This window comes from Xiphophorus hellerii, chromosome 14, assembly GCF_003331165.1.
Source record: "Xiphophorus hellerii strain 12219 chromosome 14, Xiphophorus_hellerii-4.1, whole genome shotgun sequence".
Classification (NCBI taxonomy): domain Eukaryota; kingdom Metazoa; phylum Chordata; class Actinopteri; order Cyprinodontiformes; family Poeciliidae; genus Xiphophorus; species Xiphophorus hellerii.
In genome coordinates, this window is record NC_045685.1 from 5835464 (window position 1) to 5858260 (window position 22797).

General features: G+C 39.6%; 2 protein-coding genes across 3 annotated transcripts in view; both read right to left on the minus strand.

The window, feature by feature from the left end:
• The window catches only part of pea15 (proliferation and apoptosis adaptor protein 15), a 41361-nt gene extending 27974 nt beyond the window's left edge, over window positions 1-13387 (minus strand). Inside the window, exon 1 of the mRNA XM_032583472.1 lies at window positions 13010-13387. The gene's annotated coding sequence lies outside the window, so the exon portion shown is untranslated. The remainder of the gene's footprint in view (window positions 1-13009) is intronic.
• Window positions 13388-17530: 4143 nt separating this feature from the next.
• LOC116732891 (piggyBac transposable element-derived protein 4) lies at window positions 17531-19817 on the minus strand. 2 transcript variants are annotated; one of them, XM_032583470.1, is made up of 2 exons: window positions 19635-19817; window positions 17531-19491 (listed from the first exon to the last, which is right to left on the minus strand). In XM_032583470.1, the coding sequence occupies exons 1-2, from the start codon at window positions 19729-19731 to the stop codon at window positions 17795-17797; spliced, it is 1794 nt and encodes a 597-aa protein (XP_032439361.1). In that variant the 5' UTR covers window positions 19732-19817; the 3' UTR covers window positions 17531-17794. The 2 variants fall into 2 exon arrangements, with proteins under 2 accessions (XP_032439361.1, XP_032439359.1); XM_032583468.1 differs by having other exon boundaries at window positions 17531-19496.
• Between the last annotated feature and the right edge of the window lie 2980 nt (window positions 19818-22797).

Below are 22797 nucleotides of genomic sequence, written 5' to 3' on the forward strand. Positions count from 1 at the left end.
TTAAATGTTTTGAAATTCCACCACATCTGTACCTCAACTCTTCCACAGCATTGATACTAATATACATGAACTATTCAGAACATAAACACATCAAAACTGTGCTTTACATACATGACAAGGGCTGATGTTCCGGTAAATACGCATCATTTCGTCTTGTTGAGAGCCAAATAACATCTTTTTCTCCCCAATATACTAGCATACATGGCAAAATAGGATATGACAGCAGCTTAATGGTAAATCACATCCTCTCTGACGTGACTGGTCCTGTTTTTGTTGCTGCATTCATGTATGGTTAGTTTTCAGAAGTGTTTATTCTGAATTTGGCACTTTGTATTGACGCTTTAAACGAGACTTTACGCTCTTCGGAAAGCGGTGCACTCCACCATGATGGACGCAGCACGCCAACTCCTGTAAAGCAGTTGGTCACCTAGAATTGTTCTTATTTAGCTAAATTTACTGACATAGACATAGATGCTGTGCGGTTGGTTGCATAAATGGACAACGACGCTAAGCAAACTTGTCATTTTATTGTAAATTTTGATGAGAGTCTACTAGGCCCGAAAAAGCAGGTAGGTCATCCGCCGTCCAACATGGCGGCTCAACGTTTTATTTTATTTTGTAGCTTTTTAAAAAAAATAAACAAATAAAATACAATAGCAAAATTGTTAACAGAAAAATAAGTTATGCCAGTTTGTTAAATTAAACAGCACTAACAAGAAGACACACACACACACATCCATGCACTAACACAGCAAGCCTTGGTCCGGATGCCCACGCTCTCCACTGAGATAATGGAGCTGTATCCCACTGTAAAGCAGAGTTTACTGAGCCTGGATCAACTCCAGATGGAGGCAGCGAGGAAGAGGAACAGGATGCCATAACCTCGCTTTACATAGAGGGCAGAGGCCACAGCTGTAGACACACACACACACACACACGCATATACACAATTCACACACACACACGTAGGGAAATAGGCCACGCATCCATGCCTGTAACATTCTACATGACAGATTGCAGAGATGCACGGATAACACACCCACACATAACTTAAGCCGTACACAAATATCAGCACTACTGTTCGATGTGCAGTAACACATCATGAAAACAGCAGAAATGAACTCGTTGAACACAGATTTGCATCCCCTACGGAAAGCTGAAAAAGAGTGCCGTCTGCAGCCGTGCAGCTCTGCTGCGAGACAAGAAGGAGTTAGTAGAGGAGGTGGAGGAGTTGGAAGCAGCACAGAACTGGGAGGAGGAAAAGCTGCCTTTGTTGTACTTTCCATCTCTGCAAGAAGAGAGGCGAAGGGAGCCAAGATTTTCTTTCCCAACGTCTTCGTGTTTGGACTGTATCTGCTGGTTAACTCTTTTGCAAACACAGGATACAACCATTGATATTTTACCAAGAGCTTTGAGCCGCGCCTTTAAAAACAGGGGAAAAAAGTTGTTTTGGAGAATGAAACTCACGATATAACGATACCCTACCCTTCCATAAAACCACCACAGAATAACTGAAAACAAAAACGTGTAACATGACCTAACCGCTTTGATTTAAAACAGAGATACAACAGTAATTCCTACTTTTTCAAAAATGTTTATCATGTTATCTATACTGTATATTTAGTCATTATGTTAAACATTTAAGCAAAACATTACAAAACGCACCAACTAAATATACAAGCAAAGAATAGTTGGAAAAATAGTCCCGCTATCTGCTAGTACAGTAGAGCTATAGGTTGAGTGTTTAACGAGCTGTAGTTTTTAAACTAGCTTAATAAGAGTCACAACCAAGAAATCAATTAACATGAAATTAAAATGAGCGCAATAACTTTCATTTGGACAAGTCATGAAAGAGACGCTGTCTTTTAATATAGTTGAAAAAAAGCAGCATTTTGAAAAATCTTGCAAACATATGACACCCAAGACAAAGTAGTTACTTTGCACTACCTGCCACGTTTGAATATTTTCCTTGCCTAAACTGAATGATTATCATTTTGTTACAGAGATGTCATAATTAATTTTAATAGTTGTTTCGGTTGTTTGTTTTATTTTGGACATGTAAAATGTTTTTCAGTTCCAGTGTTGAATGAAATCGATTCATTTCTAAAAAACTTTCGAAATTAAAGGTTTTTTTTTAATCTTTCGGTGAATATTCTTGCTTTCTTGCTCTCATATTCTCAAGAAACAGGGTCATTTGGACCCCACAAGCTTTTTACCTTGTGTGCGTTCCCTTGGAGTCACTTTGACGCCACGTGCATTTTTACAATTTTTTTTGAAAATGTGTGGTTTCGGGAACTGATGGTCTGACGGGACAACCTCCTCACCTCCCCACCGTTTGACAGTAACATCTACCGCGCTCCTCCTGAGCATGGTGGGAGGGTTAATAAGCCTTTACTATTACTATTATATTAGTTGAAAATGGTCTCAAAATAAAAAATTTATCGCAATAATTTCCTGGACAATTTATCATCCAACAAAATTTTGTATCGTGACAGGCCTAGTGAAGGCAGGCCACGACTGCCTGTCTTTGTCCTGAGTTCAAATCCCTGTTGCAAAACACAATCTCCACATTGTGTCTTCATTTGTTTTATTATTTGTTTCTATTGAGCCAGCACCAAAATGAAGACCTTTAACACTGTAAACAGTTATTAATTGCACAATAATAACCACTTATTTGTCAGTGACTAACAAAATCTAAAGGACGTGGGCCGTTACTACCTCCACACCCGAAGTTTTCATCTACGGTTACCAGCCCAAGGCACATCTGCTGCTCTGAGCCTCTGAAAGAGGAGGGACGGGAACAAGGAAGAGAGGAAGAGGCGGCGACAAAAACAGGACGGCGAGGAAGAAGAGAAGGATGTGGGGCGGAGGGGTGCTAGTATGAGTCATCATTGGTTGCTGAATGGGGAGAGGGAAAGGAGCGCAGACACACTTGCAGCGGAGTGGAGTCAAACGATCAGGGACTGTAAGGGGAAGCGGCCCAACACGCACACACATTCACAGACCCCCTAAGAGTCCATTAGAGATTAAACAACTTGTTCAGTCTGTGTTAGACTCCAGGCAAGACTTAAAAACCTGCTCTCCTTTATTACACTCTAGCTCTCTTGCCGCCGTCACTGAGTCCTCCCTGTTGCTCCATTAGCGGATTGAGCGCACCAGCACCGGGGGAGGAAGGTAGGTACTGTTCACAGGAAATGAAACTCCGTCCATCATCCTGCATCAGGTAGCAGCCGCACTTCATATGCACATCACAGCCTCTCTTTATGGATTTCTGTAACAACCCAACTTCAGATGAATTCCCTGCGAGACAGTCCAGGCTGCTATCCTTGATGTTGCCGTGGTAATAACTCAGTTAAACGACTGCTTCTGTTGGCAGAACAACATTTCTGGCCTAATGTGCAGGCGACTTGTTGATTGACAAGGATGTGATGAAGATCTAGATTCTGACCCTGAGCAAGAGACAAATGAACCAACAAAGTCCATCGCTCTGGGGATAAACACGCAGAGCAAAACCTTAAGGCATTTTGCCGTTCTTTTCACTTTATCGTCCCCACTGTATCATGGTAACGCTGGAAAGCACCAGCAGCAATAATTTGACACATTTCTAATTAGTTTCTTAGTAACCAAACCTGCCTTAGCAACCAGCAAAGCTCTATGCTCTGTCTCCCAGCAGTAATTACCAGCATGGGTAAAAAGCAACTTTCATCACCACAATTGCACAAATTCAATTACTGCTCATGTAATACAAGCCTTGAACTCCTATTTGTTTTAGCTACACGGCTCCCTGATGTCAGCCCAGGAGCTACGGAACAAGGGAAACAGTGGAAGTATTGACCATTTTCTTCTCATTCTGGATGAGCGCTGGTTTTTTCTCCTAACATGGACAGCCTCTCAATATTTATTTTGTCTAAACCTCTGTGGTAAAGTGTGCAGCATAAAGCAGTGACGCATGGCTGTGATGACTGGAAGGGTTTTAGCAGTAATGGTGTGCACACAATAAAGTCTTAAATATTTTACTGCTGGAAGGACACTTAAACTGTTGAACAAATCTGAGAAATGCTTCTTTTGTATGGAAACTGAGTGACGCTTTCCATTTAGCATGGTTAGCAAAGATTTATTTGTAAGTTATTAGTCAAAGAATAGAATCAGTGCAGCAGGAGAACCTGTTGCACTGATTCAGATTTCCACTGATTTTCCACTGATTTTTGCAACCAGGGCTTCTAATGTGTCATTTTTTATGAGTTTATAGGTCTGCATAAACATCAAAAACAAACATTAATTTCATTTTCATATTTAAACGTGTAACAATTGAATAGTTTCTATCCTATCTCAGGTGAGTTTACATGTTATCTCCGTGGATGTGTGACATACCAGATCCCGTGGTTTGCACCCAAAGCCCAAAACGCCATAATTAGTGACTGAGTGTGTCTACATTCATATGTCTAGATGAAAACTAGACTAAGTCTGATTTAGAGACATGTTTTCTACGAACAGAGAGGCTCTGTGCACTTACTGAATGATTTTCTTTTGATGCTTTCAGAGAATCTCACATAACCCATTGACGCCCAGATGCTCTAAAAGACGGGTTCAGACTGCATGTAAGAGAACAACAAGAGCAGATGTGGTTAGGGTTGCTGCTTGCTGTCCACCTTGCATTTAAATTCTCAGAAATCTTGGCGCGAGGTGTTACATAAAAGCTTCCAGGCGGGCCTTTGTGTGACGGTACAATGCATTAGTGCAAGTCGCCGTACCTCGACTGCTATATGGGTACTCGGGTCCCCTGAGGGTTATATAAACAACGTCAAACAAGTTTGACGCCTGAATTTGTTCTGAAGCGAGGAGACGTTGCGAGCATGTGTGTGTATGCGTGTTTAGATGCTGGTGTGTTTCATTGCATGTCTTGTTTCCAACCCATACCAGAAATGAACTCACACATACGGACTTTTAACACGTTATTTCAGAAAGCAAATGTTCCCCGTCGACATGGATGGTCGCTCCTAGCTGAGACAGCTGCGTGGAGCAGAAAACAAATGCCGTTAGTGAAACCATGCAAACATTTGGTGCAGGTCACGTCCAATTCAGAGCACCAGAAATAAGCGGCCACAGCTCTGAATCACCTCACCAACACAAAGAGTCCCATCAGTGCATGCATTGCTCATCAAGTCCAACTGTTCCAAAGCCATGCTTTCCGCCCACACCCCAACCTTCACTCACAATCACACACACACTGGCACACACAAATACAGACACAAAGATCCAACATCATCATCCAACGAGCAGATGAAGAAGCGCAAAGACACAGCCCCCCCACCTCTATGGGCACTGCAAGATTCTCCACTGTGCCGCATGCTGGCTCGTCATCTGTTACGATGACAAAGACTGGCCAAAAAGTTGTCTAAAACACACACACACACACACGCTTGTGCACGCATTTAGTGAGGCTGTTGTAGTTTATTGTGGTATTAATAATGTTGGTTAAAGCATTGAAACATCAATGGTTAAGGAACCATTAGCATAAATTGCTAATGAACTGCAAAAAAATGTCAAGCTTGTAAAGCGTTGTTGATAAGAATTAGAGTGGGCGCTCTACAAAGGGCAGATGATGGATCATGGAATAAATATTATGACCAGAGATAAGATTATTAGAGAAGTGGCTAACACGACGCAATGAGGCAGCTAAAAACATCTGTAAGTGCACCTGCATGTTTTAGCAAGTCAAATTTAAGACTCTTTAAGATAGGGATGGAGGGTAACCTGCTGTTAACAATCAGGCATAGCAAACACTGTGAAATTTCTGGGGTCTGCTTGCTGCTCTTGGCAGTAGCTTTGTGCTTCTCACACTGTATATGGCTCTCTGAATGCTCTCTTTAACCTCCATAGTGTCCAAAGTTTTTTGCACCAAATGAACTTAGCCTCATATGGGTTGGCAACAGAAGTGAGCAAGTGGTGAAAATGAGCATCATCCAGCTAAATGGCAATAAATTTCCACTTACCGATGATAGATGTAAACAAAAACTTGCTATATAGGTAGCTAGCAAGGGTATGTTAGCAGCTCATCCTGCAAGAAAAAAAAACATGATGTGTATGTGGTTAACAGACCTAAGGCCAACCTACATTTGTTTATGAATTTAAGACATTTTAAGGCCTTGATTTTAGATACATTAATACATTGCAATAGCTTCCTTACTTTACTTATCGCATAAAGTCATTGTAGGTCAACAGAAATAACGGTGCGATGTTATTGTTTTAAATCTACAACTAAGTTTGTCAAGTATGTATGCAACCTTATAGACCAAAACCTGAATAATTACCTAACTTTAAGCTGCTTTAAACTCTAGTTTAATATCTTGCATATTGAAAATGAATGTTATACCAGTCTAAATGCCATGGAAGTAAGCAATTTCTCTGGAAAATCAAGTCCTGTCACATTTTTCAAGCATATGTGATTTTAGATGGGCTACCATTCTGAATAGTGTGTGGTTTTTGGGATCAATGGTGTGGAAGTGTTCTGCAAAACAATAGTAGTAGTTTTGTCATAATGTGAGTTTACCCTTTAATATGTGTAAAAGAAAATTAATCATATTTAACCTCTTGAACCCTTTGCCTCTCTATGAGAGACATATTTGAAATTAACTTAATACATCTTAGGAAGTACAAAGTGTATTTGAAATGTGGTATCTAATGTTACTGTGTCATGTTACTAAGGGAGAATAAATTAAAATGGCACCCAGCAGAAAATGGAAAAAAGAAAATCATTTTCATCTGGGAATGAATTAGTGTTTTAACTTCATCCAAATGTTTATAATTATTAACAAAATCGATGGTAAAGTACTGTAGTTTTAAGCATGTCATGATTAGCACAGCATGAGGTTAGCAATGCTAAACCTCATGTTAGCAATGTTAGCTTTTTAGCCAATGTCATTTCTGCTAATAGATACCATATAATTACAGCAAAATCTTTTATCACTCATGTTCTTCTGCACCTGCGCTTTTCACAGTTCTGTTTCAATGACTTCACCTCGCCACTGGAACGTAAAGTAAAGGCACCTCCTGTCAGCGCAAGACATGATAGAAAAGGTATGCAGTGGAAGTCATTGTGTTTTGCTTCCAGCCTGTTAAAAATAGAAGACGAGGCTCCCTGGTGACTGTTTTCCTGTTGATATTAATACCTCAACGTAGCTAAGTGAATGGAGAGCAACATGCAGGTCAGTGAGGGGGAAAAAAAAAAAAAGTCAGTAGCAGATGTGAAATCCATTATATAACCAGCACTAAGAGGGATGCCGGCACTTTTGTTGAACTGGGGCTGACAGCTGAACAAAACCAACTTTTTAAAAACATTATTATTGTTATTTGCATTTAGTTTGCAGCATTGCTGATTTGGAGCTTTTGGTGCATGCTGTCAGACATTAACGTGCAGAATGTATTTGAGGGTGTGTGTGTGTGTGTGTGAAAGACAGACAAGCGGCTAACACCTTGAGCTGACCCCTGATAATATCCTGTAGCATCTAAAAGAGACACACACACACACGCACGCCTGCAAGCACAATGCAAGCATGCATTTGCGTCCTTTCCCTCCTGCCTCAGTTGAATCAGGTCTTATCAAATCCAATCAGGCCCACCGAGGCGTTTCATTCAGAGGCAAGCTGCAGAGCAGATTATGCCCACCGGGGGGAAAGATGAGTGTCCTAAATCAAATTGTGCAATCGTTGTGTGTGTACGTGTGTGTGTGTGTGTGAAAGTACAGTGAATTTTCAATGCTGTTTGTGTTGTTCAGCCAGCCTGCGTGTTTGGGTCATTTTATCCACTATTTTGGCCACTGTGAAATACAGACAGATTGGATTTATGGAATGATTCCACAGCTGGGCTCATGCAATCATCGCTGCACATTTGCTCCTCACGCAGTACATGAAAAAACAATCACAAAAAAATAAATAAATAAATATACAGTATATATAAACAATGCAGAACTTTTCCAAACCTAGTCAACAAACCGGAGCTCTACAACAGCAGAAGAAACAAAAACATGCAGACGACGAGAGATCATGAGCAGTTGCCAGAGGGATTAAATCTGCACAAGCATCAGAGGGAGAGGCTTAACCTCTGTGGCGGTTTACAATAAATCACTGCACATGTTTCAGATACACACTGAATCAAGGTGAATCTTTATTTTTAGCTCACATAAATGATAAATTTAGATTCTTGTTCATTGCAAGTGGGAAAACATCAAATATGGCAGGTACTCAAAAACTGCAACCAAGCTGTGATGTAACAGGGAGGTGGGGAGGGGGGGATCACTTCCTGTTTGGCCACAAGGAGAATGTCCACTCCTCTGGATATGCTTAAACACAACAAATAAGAGTTGGCTATAGACATTTTTACTTCAGTGGGGGCGTGAGCCTGGCTCTTAGTGCTGGTTCTCACTCTTGTCCACACAGACTCTGTCCTGCAGGCGGTATCACTTCCAGTGACCCAAATGACTGGGACATCAGACCCATGGAGCTCAGCTCTACCACGAGCAGAAGTCACCGCTCTCTTTATCTGCACAGTGCCTTGCAAAGGTATTCATACCCCTTGTTGTACTGAAAACACAAACTTAAGTGTGTTTTGATGTTGTTTTATGACTAATACAAAGAACATATTTGTGATCTCCATTTTGTGTAGCAAAAAATCTTAAGATAGTTTAATTCCTTTACTAAAACTAATGTACCTTTACCACTGTGAATTGTACATCCTTTATCCCAATATATGCACACTATTCAGCACTATTCAGCAATATATGCATACAGCATCACTTTGTAGGAACACAATATATTGGCTATAATAATATTTGCCAATATATTTTGATTATGATATGGTGAAACATGTTGTCATCTCTGCATGCTATACAGCAAAGAGAAACATAGTTCAGAGCAGATCATGGAAACAGACTCCAGGTAGGAATGTAACACCCCACAAAGACGGTGACTCTGTAATTCATATCTTCCTGGGAGACCAGGCTGCACATCAGTGGACCTGTTAGACGATCCATGATATCCAAGAACATCCTTTAAGATCACAAAGATCTCTGTGGGTCTTCATTAATGATGTGACCGTAATTACCTTGTGTTCTGTGATGACATCCTTTGTTGTTGAATCCGGCGGAGGCTAGGTTTCACTGAATATCGCATGGCAGATCCCATGGTGATGTGAAGGCTTTTCCAAATATCAGGCTCTCCTGACACTCAAATTATAAATTGGAGACTGGAGACATTTTTAGATTCAATCTAAGCAACCTAAAAACCGGAGAATAGAGTACAGTAGGTCCACACTCCATAGATGAACCGACGTATCCAAATATCTAGAAAAAAGGCCACAAGATGGACATATTTTTTGCCATTATCATGAAGGCGTTGATGGTGCATATTTACAACTGCATGTCCACTTTGATTAACGCGCAAGTGAATCCTTTGCTGCCAGTGCCTCATCAATATCTTTCTCTTTTTCGTCACTAATGCACAGAGATGTGTTTAGAAGTTATTTATTCCTACGTCCAACTTTCATGAGTGGAATTGACTTGACACCCACCTGTCAAATCAATCCAGTGGGTTTGCCAGCAACTGACCAATCAGTGGTCGTAATTTGTCCCAAAGTAAATGTCCCTTTCCTGGAGGAATTGAACCTCTCTGACAAAATGTTGAGAGTTATCATTACCAATGTGCTGAGCTCAAAGTGATTGGGTGGAAAACAAGCGCAAGATTTTGTTAAACTTTGTCAATCTCATAACCCAGAGCATGTAGAGCACGGAAAACAGTTTATTACATTTCCAAAACTCAAATAGGGTCTAGACAAAAGTAAAAGACATATAAATGCCTAGATATAGATAGATTATACAAATCAATTGTACAACTACAACATGTTTGTGTGAAAGTTTTAGTCATCATTACCTCATATCTTTAATGGTTAAATCAACGATCAACGTGTTTCGCAAAGTATTTAAATCAATATTGATATAATTGTTATTGAATCGAACTGTGGCCTAAAAATCTGCAACTGAATTGTGAGGTTCTTAGCAACACCCAACCCTAATCTTTACTAACAGTCTTTACTCTGCAGGATGGACTAGCATGGTGTTCAAGGTATGACTGGTCATATTCAGTCACTGTTTTCTTTCAATACTTAAGTACATTTTTCTTAACAGAGCTTCAATAAAGTCAGTTGACTTTGACGGCGCCTCCCTTTAATATTCCTTTTTGACCAGTTCCCGATGCATTATGCTTTGACATGATGATAGGATCTAGTTGTAGTTATACACAGGTAACCTATTTTATTTCAGTTCTAAGAATACAAGTTATTATTTGGTGTTGGTAATGCACTGAACTCCGAGAGGAAATGGTACATTTTCTTTTTAAATTTAAAGTACAGGCTTTTTTTTGGTTGCTTTTTTTACTAACCCACCTTTCAATTCCTCATTTCCTGTGGTTGCAGAAGTGACCCTAATTATCTTTGGTGAGTCAGCTTTGGTAAAAAAAAAAATGCAGTAACTAAATGGGTTTCAGCTTACTGTGAGCGACGTCTTCCTTTAAAGGTATAAATAATACGAGGAAGGATGCCAACAAAGTTTGTTTTATTTCCTTGTCTTGTGGTTATGGTGAAGTTTTCTTAAGTCTAAATGTGTGTCGACAAGCAGCTTGCAGACCAGGCACTTGAAGTCCAAGTCACAAAAAAAACAAAAAGAAAAAAAATGACTGACGCATTTCCTCTTTTGTTTTGACTGTTTCGAGCTCCACCAGTTTAACACTGATCTTCCCGAAATCTGTGTTTGACTCTGAGCCTGCAAACAGTCAACCACAAACATTCCCCCGGCGGCCGCGGCGGCGGTGGTGGGAGGGAAGAGAAGAGGATGGGGGCGGGGGGGGACATCCGAAACCACACACACACACCCACCCCCACACGCACATACACACACACACACACACAGAGGAAGTGAACCCGAGAGAGGAAGCACATTTCTGCTGTGCTGCCCAGATTTTTTTTCTCCCCCCTCTGTTTAAGCAGACGGATCGATGAATATCACAGAGAGGAGACAAGCTCCCAAAAAGCTGAGTCAAGGCTCACACACACAAAATGGCAAACACATTTCTGAAAGGATCGAGACTTGGTCCGTTGGATCTATAACCCAGCTTCATCCTGATGAACTTCTGATGCAAAGTTCAAAAAGCTTGTTGAGACCCTTTCTTAAACACCCCTAAAAAAAACTCCCAACACATTCAAATGGTTTTGAGGTACGACGTACGCAAAAATACAGTATATTAGCAGTGTTCGTTTTCGTGGTAATTAATGTCTTTTTTTTTTCTTTAGAAAATCGAAGGTTCTGTTTTTGTAGAAGGGAAACCCTAAGATCGCGCAACTGAAAATTGCAGCTGGTCACATGTACGAGGCAGAGCTTAAACATGACGAAAATTTAAGATCTATTGGACCGCTAAGTACATTTGGTGTGGTCGAGGTGAGGCACTGGAAGCTAGAAACTTTGCGCCAACTATCAAGCACGGTGGTTGCACCAACATGCTGCGGGCTTGTTTCAATCCCATTGAATCCAAAGTGGACAGAATAGCGAAGGAGGAAGACTTGCCTCCGAATTGTTCACCTCCACTGCAATCAACAGCCGGGTAAGGCTGCAACTAACAATTATTTTAGTATTCAATTAATCTATCAACAATTCATTGGTTAATCGGATGAAAAAAAATTGGCACATTCTGCAAATTTTTCTTTAAAGTACGAAAGCCTTTTCTACGCAGTACTAGACATAAATTAAATGATAGAAATAAGCAAATAAGTCAATTCTTTTTTTAAGTATATATATATATATATATATATATATATATATATATATATATATATATATATATGTTTGTTTGGTTATATTTACTCAGAATGCCCTTAGAAAGATAGAAGCTCTGTTAAAATAGCTTACTGCTGGTTGGGTACCTGCGCAAGTAGCCGGACTAAAAACCTGTTACAGTCTAAAGAGCAAAAACAGATAACATAATTTATATAATTTCATAGTTGTAACAGCCGAAACTAACAATTACACTTACATTACACTATATAAAAATTCAACAATTAACACGTTGAATTGTTTTAGCAGCAGTAGGAATAATTGTTGCTTTTTTTGTTTTGTATAAAACAAAAGTTATACATTTTGGTTTAAACGGTGAGATATTGTAAAACTACCACATTTTTACTCCATGTTAGCTCACTATCCTACAGACGCACGTTAAAATATATATGGATGTAACACAGGCTCATAAAGTGTAGCTTCAGCTGGGGAGAATAATTCCCATCATTCCCTATTGGCTGTGCTCTCCCATCCATTCATAAAAAAAAGAAGAAAAAAATCCATCTCCTTCCACTCAAACTCAAATTGCCAGCCACCAGAGGCTTATTATTACAGTCGCAATACTTTAGAAGCGACTGGAGATACCATAAACAAATTAAACACCAACTTATAAGGGTTATGTAATATTGTAACCTGTTGTGGTTCCGCTGTAGAACATGAGTGCTGTGGCTGGGTAAAGTCAGAATAACAGCACCATGAGGACGCTGGGAAATGAAAGGACACTGGATACATGTGAACTAGCAGCCTCAACTATTCCAATGCAATTACTTTAACTAATGATGGACTAAAAGCCCCCAAGGGAATGTGGGGGGAAAACCCAATTTGCCACGCAATTGTAAAGATCAACTGTATACTGGGGAAAAGAAATGTCCTTAATCTAAATTATATGACACATGTCTTATATTTGGCAAAAAACACACTGAAAACTACATTTTCCAGAATGAATGTGAAGTACTCTTCCCCATCGACATCATGCAATGGTATGCACGCGGAGAGGCGAACCGTGTCCATGAATGAAGGAGCCGGTTCGACTCCCAGCTCAGACAAATGAATGAAGGACGCTCCAGGGAGCTGCGTTTTAAAGTAACAACCCCGAAGCGGGAATAAAAGCAGAAAGAACGGAGACGTACTCACCCCGGGCGCAGCAAAATGAGTCGGCTACAGACAAGGCAGAGATGACGGGGAGCAGCGGGACGAAAATCTTTCCTCGGAATGTGTCGGTGTCGGTGTCGGCCTCAGAGAGCACGGACGTGGTGCTGGGGGAAGGTGGGGGGAATTAAGCACACCTCGTCTGGTTCAGTTTTACGGCTTCGAGTGATGGGTCAATGTTCTTGTTTTTTTTTTTTTTTTTTTAGTCAGAGGGAGCCGCTGCCGTGAAGGGGACACGGGTCAGGTCAGCTGTCAGTCTGAGCTGGTGGGTGATAACGGAGGAATGTTGGGTTCGGATTTGGTCGTGATCTCTCGGAGAATCTGCGCGCGCTGAAGTCTGGTACTGTGTGACCGGCTGCTGAAACGTGGAAACGCCTTTTCCTCTCTCTCTCTCTCTCTCTCTCTCTCTCTCTCTCTCTCTCTCTCTCTCTCTCTCTCTCTCTTTCTTTCGGTCACGGCTAAACACGCTGTCTAGATTCATTCGGAGATTGTCTATCCAGAGAGACGGTTCACTCTGAGGGATAAAGTGTCATTTTTCACTTTGTCGATGGAAAAAATATCTATTAGACGCGTAAATAAGACTAATAATAATAATTACAACTACTATTATTAATATTATTTTAATGTTACTATAACAATGTTACAGTAACATTAACATTTATTGTGGTTTTTGACTTTTTATAATCATAAAAATTAAACATGAAAAATGTGATAAATCTATGTAATATAGGTTTTTTTTACTTCTTTAATTGGTTTGGGGGATAAATAATTTGATTCAATTATATTCTGAATGCAGCTGTAACACTGTAAAATATCGACTTTATGAACAAATATGGAGTTTAAAATTGTGCCAACTTAGCTTTGATGTTTGCCCTTTCACTGTTTTGACAATAAAATTACTTGGTTAAGTTACATTGTGGATTAGAGTAAATTATGATTATAATGTTGTAAAGTAATGTCAATGCATCACTTTATGGTATTCCACTTTATGTATGCACGATGAAGAGCACTTTTTCACACATTCACATTTCTAAAGTAAATGCAGTACTTTTCCTTTGTAGAAGGAATATTTCTGAATGTTCTAAACTTTTCAAACTATGAAAGAGTACATCAACTCAACAGAAACTCTACGCCTTAAAACTAAAGACAATAACACTGTGTAGTCATGGAAAAGGACTCTTAAAAATTTTTATCACTGTTACCGAAGAAGACAGAAAAAAAAACAGCCAAAACCCAGTTTTCAACTTCTTTTTTTCTCTGCTAAAGTGTTGGCTGAGCCAGCTTAAACATGTGTATAATATATTGTTTTTTTTCCCCCAGCATAATATTTGGGTATATTTGTTTCACTGTAGCCCTGCGACAGACTGGCAACCTGTCCAGGGTGAACCCCGCCTAGAAAATAAATGAATGAATGAATGAATGAATGGATGGATGGATGGATGGATGAAAATCCAAAACATGAAACAATGAACTTGTAAATCAACTATGAGAGCTGCATTTTCTGCTCTAAATGTCATAAAAATTAATTCATGTGTTTTATTTCATTGTCATTTCTGTCCAGTTTTCAGGTTTTAATAAAAAGCAGCAGAGTGAGCCCTCTCTCAGTTTGCATCTGTCTGGTTTCACACACACACCATCACGCATACACATTTTTCAAAGCTGATGTCACTGCGCTGCCCGGGCCAGGCCAGTCCCTCCTCCTGTTTCTTTTTCTCTCCATCGCGTCTCCATCAGTCAACACAAACTCCATTCTTTGAAAAGTGAGAGCCAGACAGCAGGAATTGTGCGGCTGGGAGTTGATCCCTTCAAAATGTGGTTAAGTCATTCATTGGTTTCCCTCCCCTGGCGTCCAGGAAGAAAGATCACCACGTGGCACAATTAATACGTATGTCAACTATCTCTTTCTAGCTACATATCTAGAAAAAGATTATCGTAATTTAGATGTGTGACTGAAAACAGGACGCCTGTGGTTTGAAAGACATAGAAGCAACCACAAGTTTACTATTTGAAGTTAATATAAAGTCATCACATTTTTTAAATCTTTTATTCGCATCCTAATAGCAGAGCTCGCAAAAACGTTTGAGCTACACCTCGCAGCAGCACAATTTGCATGTAGGATAACGCATGTGACTCAGATTTGTGTCTATTTAAAGGGGCAGCGTTATGTACTTTTCAGGCACAGTTTGCCATTTTACAGCACAATTAATCAACTACTTCAGCTGCTACAAAAATGCTACATATGTCAAATATGACTTGAAAGAAATAGGACTTTGCAATTTAATGGCTTCAAATTGGGCCTCTCTCTCTGTCTCTTTAAAAACTCAGACTCTTTCTGAAACTCTGCCTTCAGGAAGTCATCACCACATGGCTCCTCTATTAACCCTTTAACAAAAAATTTTAACAGCATTTCACTGAGAAGTAGCTTGTATAATGAGCTCTGCCAGTGCGCAGTTCCACCAGGTGTTTGCTAACTGCTAGTCTGCTAACTAGCAGTTAGCAGACTAGCTAACTGCTAGTCTGAAGGAGCTGAATGGGGGCTTCAGGGTGAATGGGTTCTCTGTGAAGCTTGGAAACTGCAGCTCTGAGAAGAATTATTGTAAGAGAAGATATAGATATAGAGATAGCATAGGAGAGGCGATTTTAAGATTGTCGTCGGACGATATTGGATTACTTCATATAATGACAATCACATCAAGACAGTTGCAATGCGCTTGATGTGTTTTTGTTAACACTGCTAATAGACCAGTTATGTCCATATAGAAATATTTCAAGAGAGCATGCGCTCTACTGGTTGTGTAAAAACTGTGACTAAATTATGAGCATATTGAAAGGAAAGTATCCTTTTAAAGACTTTATTGGTGAACCACTGAAAATACCAAAGGAGTTAAGAGACTCGATAAGAACAATACAGCAGTTGTAGGTTTGCATCACTATGAGAGTTGATTCATAAAATACAAAGAGATGAGCAAACATATCAAATCAGATACCCCTTTTTGATGAATGTTTCCTGTTGCTTTGTTTGCAGATCCGCTAATGCAAGATGAAAGAGCCACTGTTTGTCCAATTTTATGAGCAAGAAATTTCCAAAACACTACGTCTCATGACCGTCAGTCTTTTAAAAATGCATTTATTCCTGGTAAGTGAAAGAGTTGTGACTCTGCTCTGGGTTGGTGACTCGTGATAAAGACGATCATCTAATCTCTGACCATGAATAAACCTTTTGTTGTAACGCATTTGACCCGAGGCGACAATGAAATCCCCCCTTTTTGCCAAAAGCACACACAGGCACCACACACTCTGCTTATTGGGAAACGTTCCAAATATTTAGACTTTTTAAACGTTGCATCCATGTTTTGGAGACGTTCTAAAAGGACAAGCTAATGCCAAAAAGCTATACGACAACAATAAAGTTACATAAATGCAGTTTATATTTTCAGAAACGACTGTTTGGGACTTCATAAAGTAGAAACCGAAGAGTTTTTCTAAGTGGTTTCATGGTTGAGTTATGGTGGGTCTTATGATCTTGCTCAATCGTCAACGCTTCTGGCAGGATTAAGTCCTTAAATACAATATTCTAAATAATTTAAGGATAATTCAACTAGCCATCACTGACAACATTAAGCAGTTAGATTTCTGCAGCAAATAGTGGCATCTATGGGTCACCAGCCCACCATAACAACCATTGGAAAGTATCTACACATAACATGGTCTTGGCATTTGCTAAGCTCTACTTGGACCGCATTTGAACTCTGAGAATGTTGACTTTTTTTTTTTTTCAAATAAACTCAAAATTAATTTCATGGTTTGCCATTTGTCTTTCATTTAAGATTGTAAAATGTGTTGAACCCATATATGTGAACTGCTAGATATACCAAAAAAAAAAAAAAAGAAGAGAAAGAAGGTTGTGGCAAGGACTCGATCTCGGACTGTGCAGCTAGTGGTGTGCTTTGAAGTTTTTGACAAAAGAACATCCAAATAAGCTACATTTCTTTTTTACATCCGTCTTTCTTTTAGTCTTTAGTCAATCGTTCAATAAAGTTTATTTGTATAGCACATTTCAGCAACAAGGCAGTTCAAAGTGCTATACATCATAAAAACACAAACAAACTAAGTCATAAAAACACCACGAAACCAGGATTCGAGAAAACCAGTAACATACATGACATATTGCATAGAATCTGAATCCTGCTTCTATGCATCACATGTTTAACCTCTTTAGGACTACCATTATAAAAGTCCGCATGAGCATCTTTTTACATTTTTGGATGCTGCAGAGTCATTATTAGGAGCACTCCAATGTTCTTTACATCTATAAAATCCTTATAAGTCCTCCTTTCCAAGTTTGTATGCCATTTATCAATAATAACTGATTAAAAATAGAAAATTTGCAAAACAATAACAAGAACTCCATCCGTTTATAATTTTTTTGACATATTTTTGTAAATATGAAGAGTTTCCTAACTTTATTTACCAAAGTTCCCAATACAAAAAAGTTGCACACAAGCCTTCTAAACCAAACACAATTTATTTGGAGTTTTTTCAAAGCTTCGTTTCAAAGTTACAGCCAATTTTCTAAAAACAATAAAACGAGGGAAAATAAAAAAAATGCTTTTATCAGTGCAATCAGAAAAAAGAAGTGCAGAAGATACATTGCACATTGTACATCAACAATAAAATACAAACATTTAAATGAAAGTGTGTCAGTCTTTGTGTATTCACATGAGAAAATGTCTGTCCACATGACAAAATGTCATGATGAGAGCAAGGACTTTATTTTTTAGCATGCCCACTGGAGCTGTGGAAGTCCTTGTGGCAGTTCCTGTCCACAATAACACAGAGAGGAAGTTTGCAAGCTTCACACATGAATGGAGTGCATTTTCCACAAAGCTTGCACTTTCTCCTTCCCTTTGTTGCTTTGTCTTCAACGGATGCCCCTTCAAAAATTGCAACAGGCAGGTGCCGATAGCTGGTAGTCGGAGCTGCTTGTGGCTCTACTCCACAAAGCGCTACTGTCAGTTGCTCCTGGAAAGCCTGGTGTTTTGGAGCCTTCTGCTCCAGCTGTGCACACATCTCTTTGTGAATCAGATAGCTGTTTGTCACAGCTATATCTATGAAATGGTGCAGGACCGTCTTGTACCACTTTTTGCACTTCCGCCATGAAGTGTAGGAGCCAATCAACTGGTCGGATAAGTCCACTCCCCCCATGAAGCAGTTGTAATCCCTCACAGCTGATGGCACTGGAACATACAAGACTTGATGCTGTCCTCCAGCCTTTACCACTCGTCTGACTGCATCTCCTTTGAAGGCCGTGTGCACGGTGGAACACACACTGACCTCCCTCGTGTCCATCCACTTGACAAAAATGAGAGGTCCCTCTCTGAGCCATCTGATGGACCCTCGCGGTGATTTTTTGGTCAGGGCATTCTTGGTCGTCTTTGGGACACCAACTCTTGAATTTCTGAACGTCCCACATGCTCCAAACCCAAGCTTGTGAAGGTGGCAAAACAGTGCGGGGCTGGTATAAAAGTTATCACAGTATATGTGATATCCAGAGCCAAGATAGTCTTTGTTTATGAGTGACATTACAGCGTCAAACGACAGCCCCTTTCCAGTTTTTTGAGTGGACCTTCCAGTGTAAATGTGAAAGTCTGTAGTGTAGCCCGTGGTGTCGGACAACACAAAAAGTTTGATCCCCCACTTTGTCGGCTTACTTTTGATATATTGTTTTAGCCCAATCTTGGCTTTAGTGGCTACCATTCTTTCATCCACAGAAAGATTTTTCCGGGGGTGGTACAAAGCCTTACAGGCAACCCTCAAGCTGTCGTACAGGGGGCGCAGTCTGTGCAGTGGGTCATAATCAGGTGTCCCTTTTTTTTGGTCGTTCACTGCGTCATCCTCTGGGTTACTCATGTGGACATTGGTATGGATGTTGAGGAAACGATCTCTGGACATTACTTTCCCTGGATATGAAACCTGAAATGCAGTTGTGGTTCTCCAAAAATCCTTCAATTGTGGTCGTTTCATTAGTCCCATGTACAAAGTAAGTCCAATATATGCATACATTTCATTAGCTGTGACATCAGTCCAACGAAATTTTTTTCCAGCAGCTAAATTTTTGGCTGCATTTTTGTTAGTGTTTTCACATAATGTCTTTATGGTAGCCTGGTCAAAAAATAATTTGAATAGCTCTGAAGGTGACGGAATCTCAGTATTGGAAAGGGGCAGCTGAACACCTGGTGTCCTCTTTGGACGGAAATGGAGTGGGGGGTGCAGCAAATGATCAGTCTCCTTCTCTGTTTTCCACTTGACTTGAGTGTCCACATGAGTTTCTGACCTTTTGCCTCTCCTTTTACTAGCTGGACCCTCCCGACTTCTTTTTCTTCCTCTACTTGCACCTGCCACCACACCGTTATTGTCCTCTTCATCATCCTCATTCAGATCGCCATCTTTCTCCTCCACGATATTGCCTGTACTTCACACAGACGTAACATTACAGATTAGTTAGAGTTTTCAATCACACGTTCTGTGTTACGTAAAAAAAAAATAAAAAAATAAAAAATTATATATTTTTTACATATATATATATATGAGCGAAAAAGAGCCCACTTACATATCATGAAGTTTATCGATCCCTTCGATGAAGTCCTCTTCCTCATCAGTGTCTGCAGTATCAGGGTCTGAAGAATACCTCTCCTCATTTTGGCCATCTTGAGCGGTGACGAGCTCCAAGACTTCGGACGCAGAGTAAAATCTTCTTACTCCGTGTCTTTCCATAATTTTTTTTTTTTGGGTGTTTGCCTTGCAAGAGCAGAGCCAAATAGCACGTGCAGGAAACGGAAATGACTTTCATGAAATCTCACCTGAAGTCATGTGACATTTCATGAAATCTCGTAGTATTTCATTCTGTCAACGTCAGAACAACACAGGAAGTGATTGGCCAGACCCGAGCTGATCTACAAATATAGGGATGGATGCCACATCATGTTTGTGGACCCATCCTTTTTACTATAAATCTGTGAACTCGTCTGCGCGCGCACAGCAACTCGGTGGGGATGTTTAGGGTCGGAAAAGGAAGCGCAATTCTTACAGTTTAATATGCAAAAAAAAAAAATTGCTCTACCTTACGTGGTTCGAATTCTACCGGCATTTGAAAAATATGTATGCATCTCAGATCGCCGGCGATCTGGTAGCCCGAATCGGGTTAAGATAGAAAGGTCTTAGCGGTGTCAATACGCAGGGATGTGCGTAAGCATGATTCCCTGCTATGCTACAGCTTCTTCCTGATAGCAGAGCCTGCTAAGAAGGCTAACACTAGATAGCATGGCCACCGATGACAGTGGAGAAACAATTTTTCTAAAATGGTTATTTCTCTTCCGTTAGCACATTTAGCAGTGCGTACACGAGCATGATTGACAGTGCTAAGACCCGCCTCCTGGCTCTGATTGGTTGTTTTAGACCGGGAGCGGTGCGTTTCTTCAAATTGCAATAGTATCTGTAGGAGCAGGTGGAGGAGCTTCATTTTTTCACAGATTATCTGATGCATAGTGTCACGACATGGTGACAGTTTTAACAAATATAGAAACATTTTAGTTTTTTTATTTATAGAAGTTACATACTGCAGATTTAACTGAGGCTCTGACTACACGGTAATTGTTTTATGTAATACTCATGAGTATTTTTTTTTGTTGTCATTTTGACCTTGCATCACCATAGAAACATTTTAAGACCCCCAAATATAAACTTTTTAAAAAACGTTCCGGTAAAATACCATCACTTCAAGCTTAACCGTTACAGGTTGAGATGATCAGCAGCACTCCTTTGTGCTGCCACATTGTGCGACTTTTATATACTACTTGTCATTTGTTGTACTTACCTTTGCCTCCTTGTGTACTAGAACACCTTCCAAAACGTACTTCAAACCTCACTGTAGAGCCTCCCACTTCCTGTCCACTGTTGATACCAATTGTCCATCCAGTTTACCGTAACTCACCTGTCGGTCCAGATTTAACAACAAAATCACCAGAAATCAGCAAACCTCTTTTTGTATGGGAACAAATAAAATAAAAGCACACCTACGGAAGAGGATTAGAGCCACCGAAAAAAAATAAAAAAATAATTCTGACTTTAAAGTCAAAATTCTTTTTTTTCGGTGGCTCTAATCCTCTTCCGTACACACCCTTTCCTTTACCTACCACTACAAAAACTAAAACAGAGCCTTCTCATTGGCTGCTTTCACTGGTACAATAGGCAGACTGTTGTCATTGCATGCAAATGCACATGCAGTCATTTGCAAACGAGACAAAAGAACTCTTTGGACTGACAGAGATGCAAACTCACCTTCCCGCACATCCTTCTTCCTGCTTGTCCTGTAACACTGGGCATTGGTAAATAGCAAGCTATCTAAAGTTAACATATCGTTTCTCAAAAGTTGACAGAAACGGCTTGATAAAAATAAAAATGAACACGTCAGAGGTTTAAATAGCTCTCAGTGGGAAATGGATGAGAAAGACGGTGATCTTTGGAAGCCATATGTTGTTTATCGTTCTGTAATTTGTGGAGATAAAAGTCAGCATGACTGAAAAGAAAAAATGATTCCAAACTCTGCTTTGCTGCAGATCTCAAAAACTCCAGCCATTTCTCTAATCTGTGAAATATGTTACGTTTCTGGGAAAATTAGTCCAGTCATCGTTTCTTTGAACGATTATTAGAAGAATCAAGACCCGGACTTCTCACAAATAAGTTCAAATGGCAGTATTCACAACCCGTGGTTCCACATTTGGTCATTTTACAACCACAAACCTCAAATACTGGAATTTTATGTACTAGACCAACAGAATTGGTCTTTTGTGACCAAGAAGTACCAGCTTAATGGGAATTTGGCAGTAGAGCAGATATTTGTTGACATATAAGAGCAAGCAAGAAAGAAAAATGGTGGATATTTTTTGTGGATTTTTTTTGTTTTGTTTTTATGTCAGATAATAAAACTGAAGTATTAGGAATAAAGTCAAGTAAAATTGAAATGTTAAGAAAAAAGTCAAAATTTTGTTTCATGACTGAAGTAAAAAAAAAAAGAGAACAAATTGGAAATAAAACCTTAAACAATTTGCCAATGCTTTCCATATATTTATTTTAAATTATTCTTCTAAAATATAAAGTTCCCTTGCTCATTTACACAAAGCTGTTGTCTTTACTCACAGAATCATTTCAACTTTAATGTTGAGATACCTTTTCTCCTTTTTCCCCTCATCATTTCCCACCTTATTTTTGTCTTAATCCTCAAAACAGCATCGAGACAACAAACAAAATACTTTCATACTAATTAACTGGAAAAATATATGATTGAAAGGCTGCGCTGACAACCCTAATATAATTAATTTAATCAAGGCTAACAAAGAAACGAAGTCCTCTCTCTGTTTCCAACAGAAGAAGTAATCCACCCTTTTTTTTCCCCCAAGAGCTGTAATGTGAACAAGGATTAACTGGGTAATAAAGTTCACTTGGATTAATAGCTACATTACCATGGCAACCCACCAAATTATCTGTGTAACTGAGAGTCGATCAAAAATTCAATCACAGTCAAAAGGTTTTCAGTGAAGATTCAGTGTAAAAATGATGAAATGTTGGAATTTTACTGATCAGATGTCACTTTGCTATATCATGTCTGCTTTCCGCATTGAAACACCGTTGGAGTTCATTTCTATTTCCTTCTTGAGGGTGTGGAAGTGTGCTTGTGTACTTCTGAGGCAGGAAGAAAACAGCTAACTTTAATACTT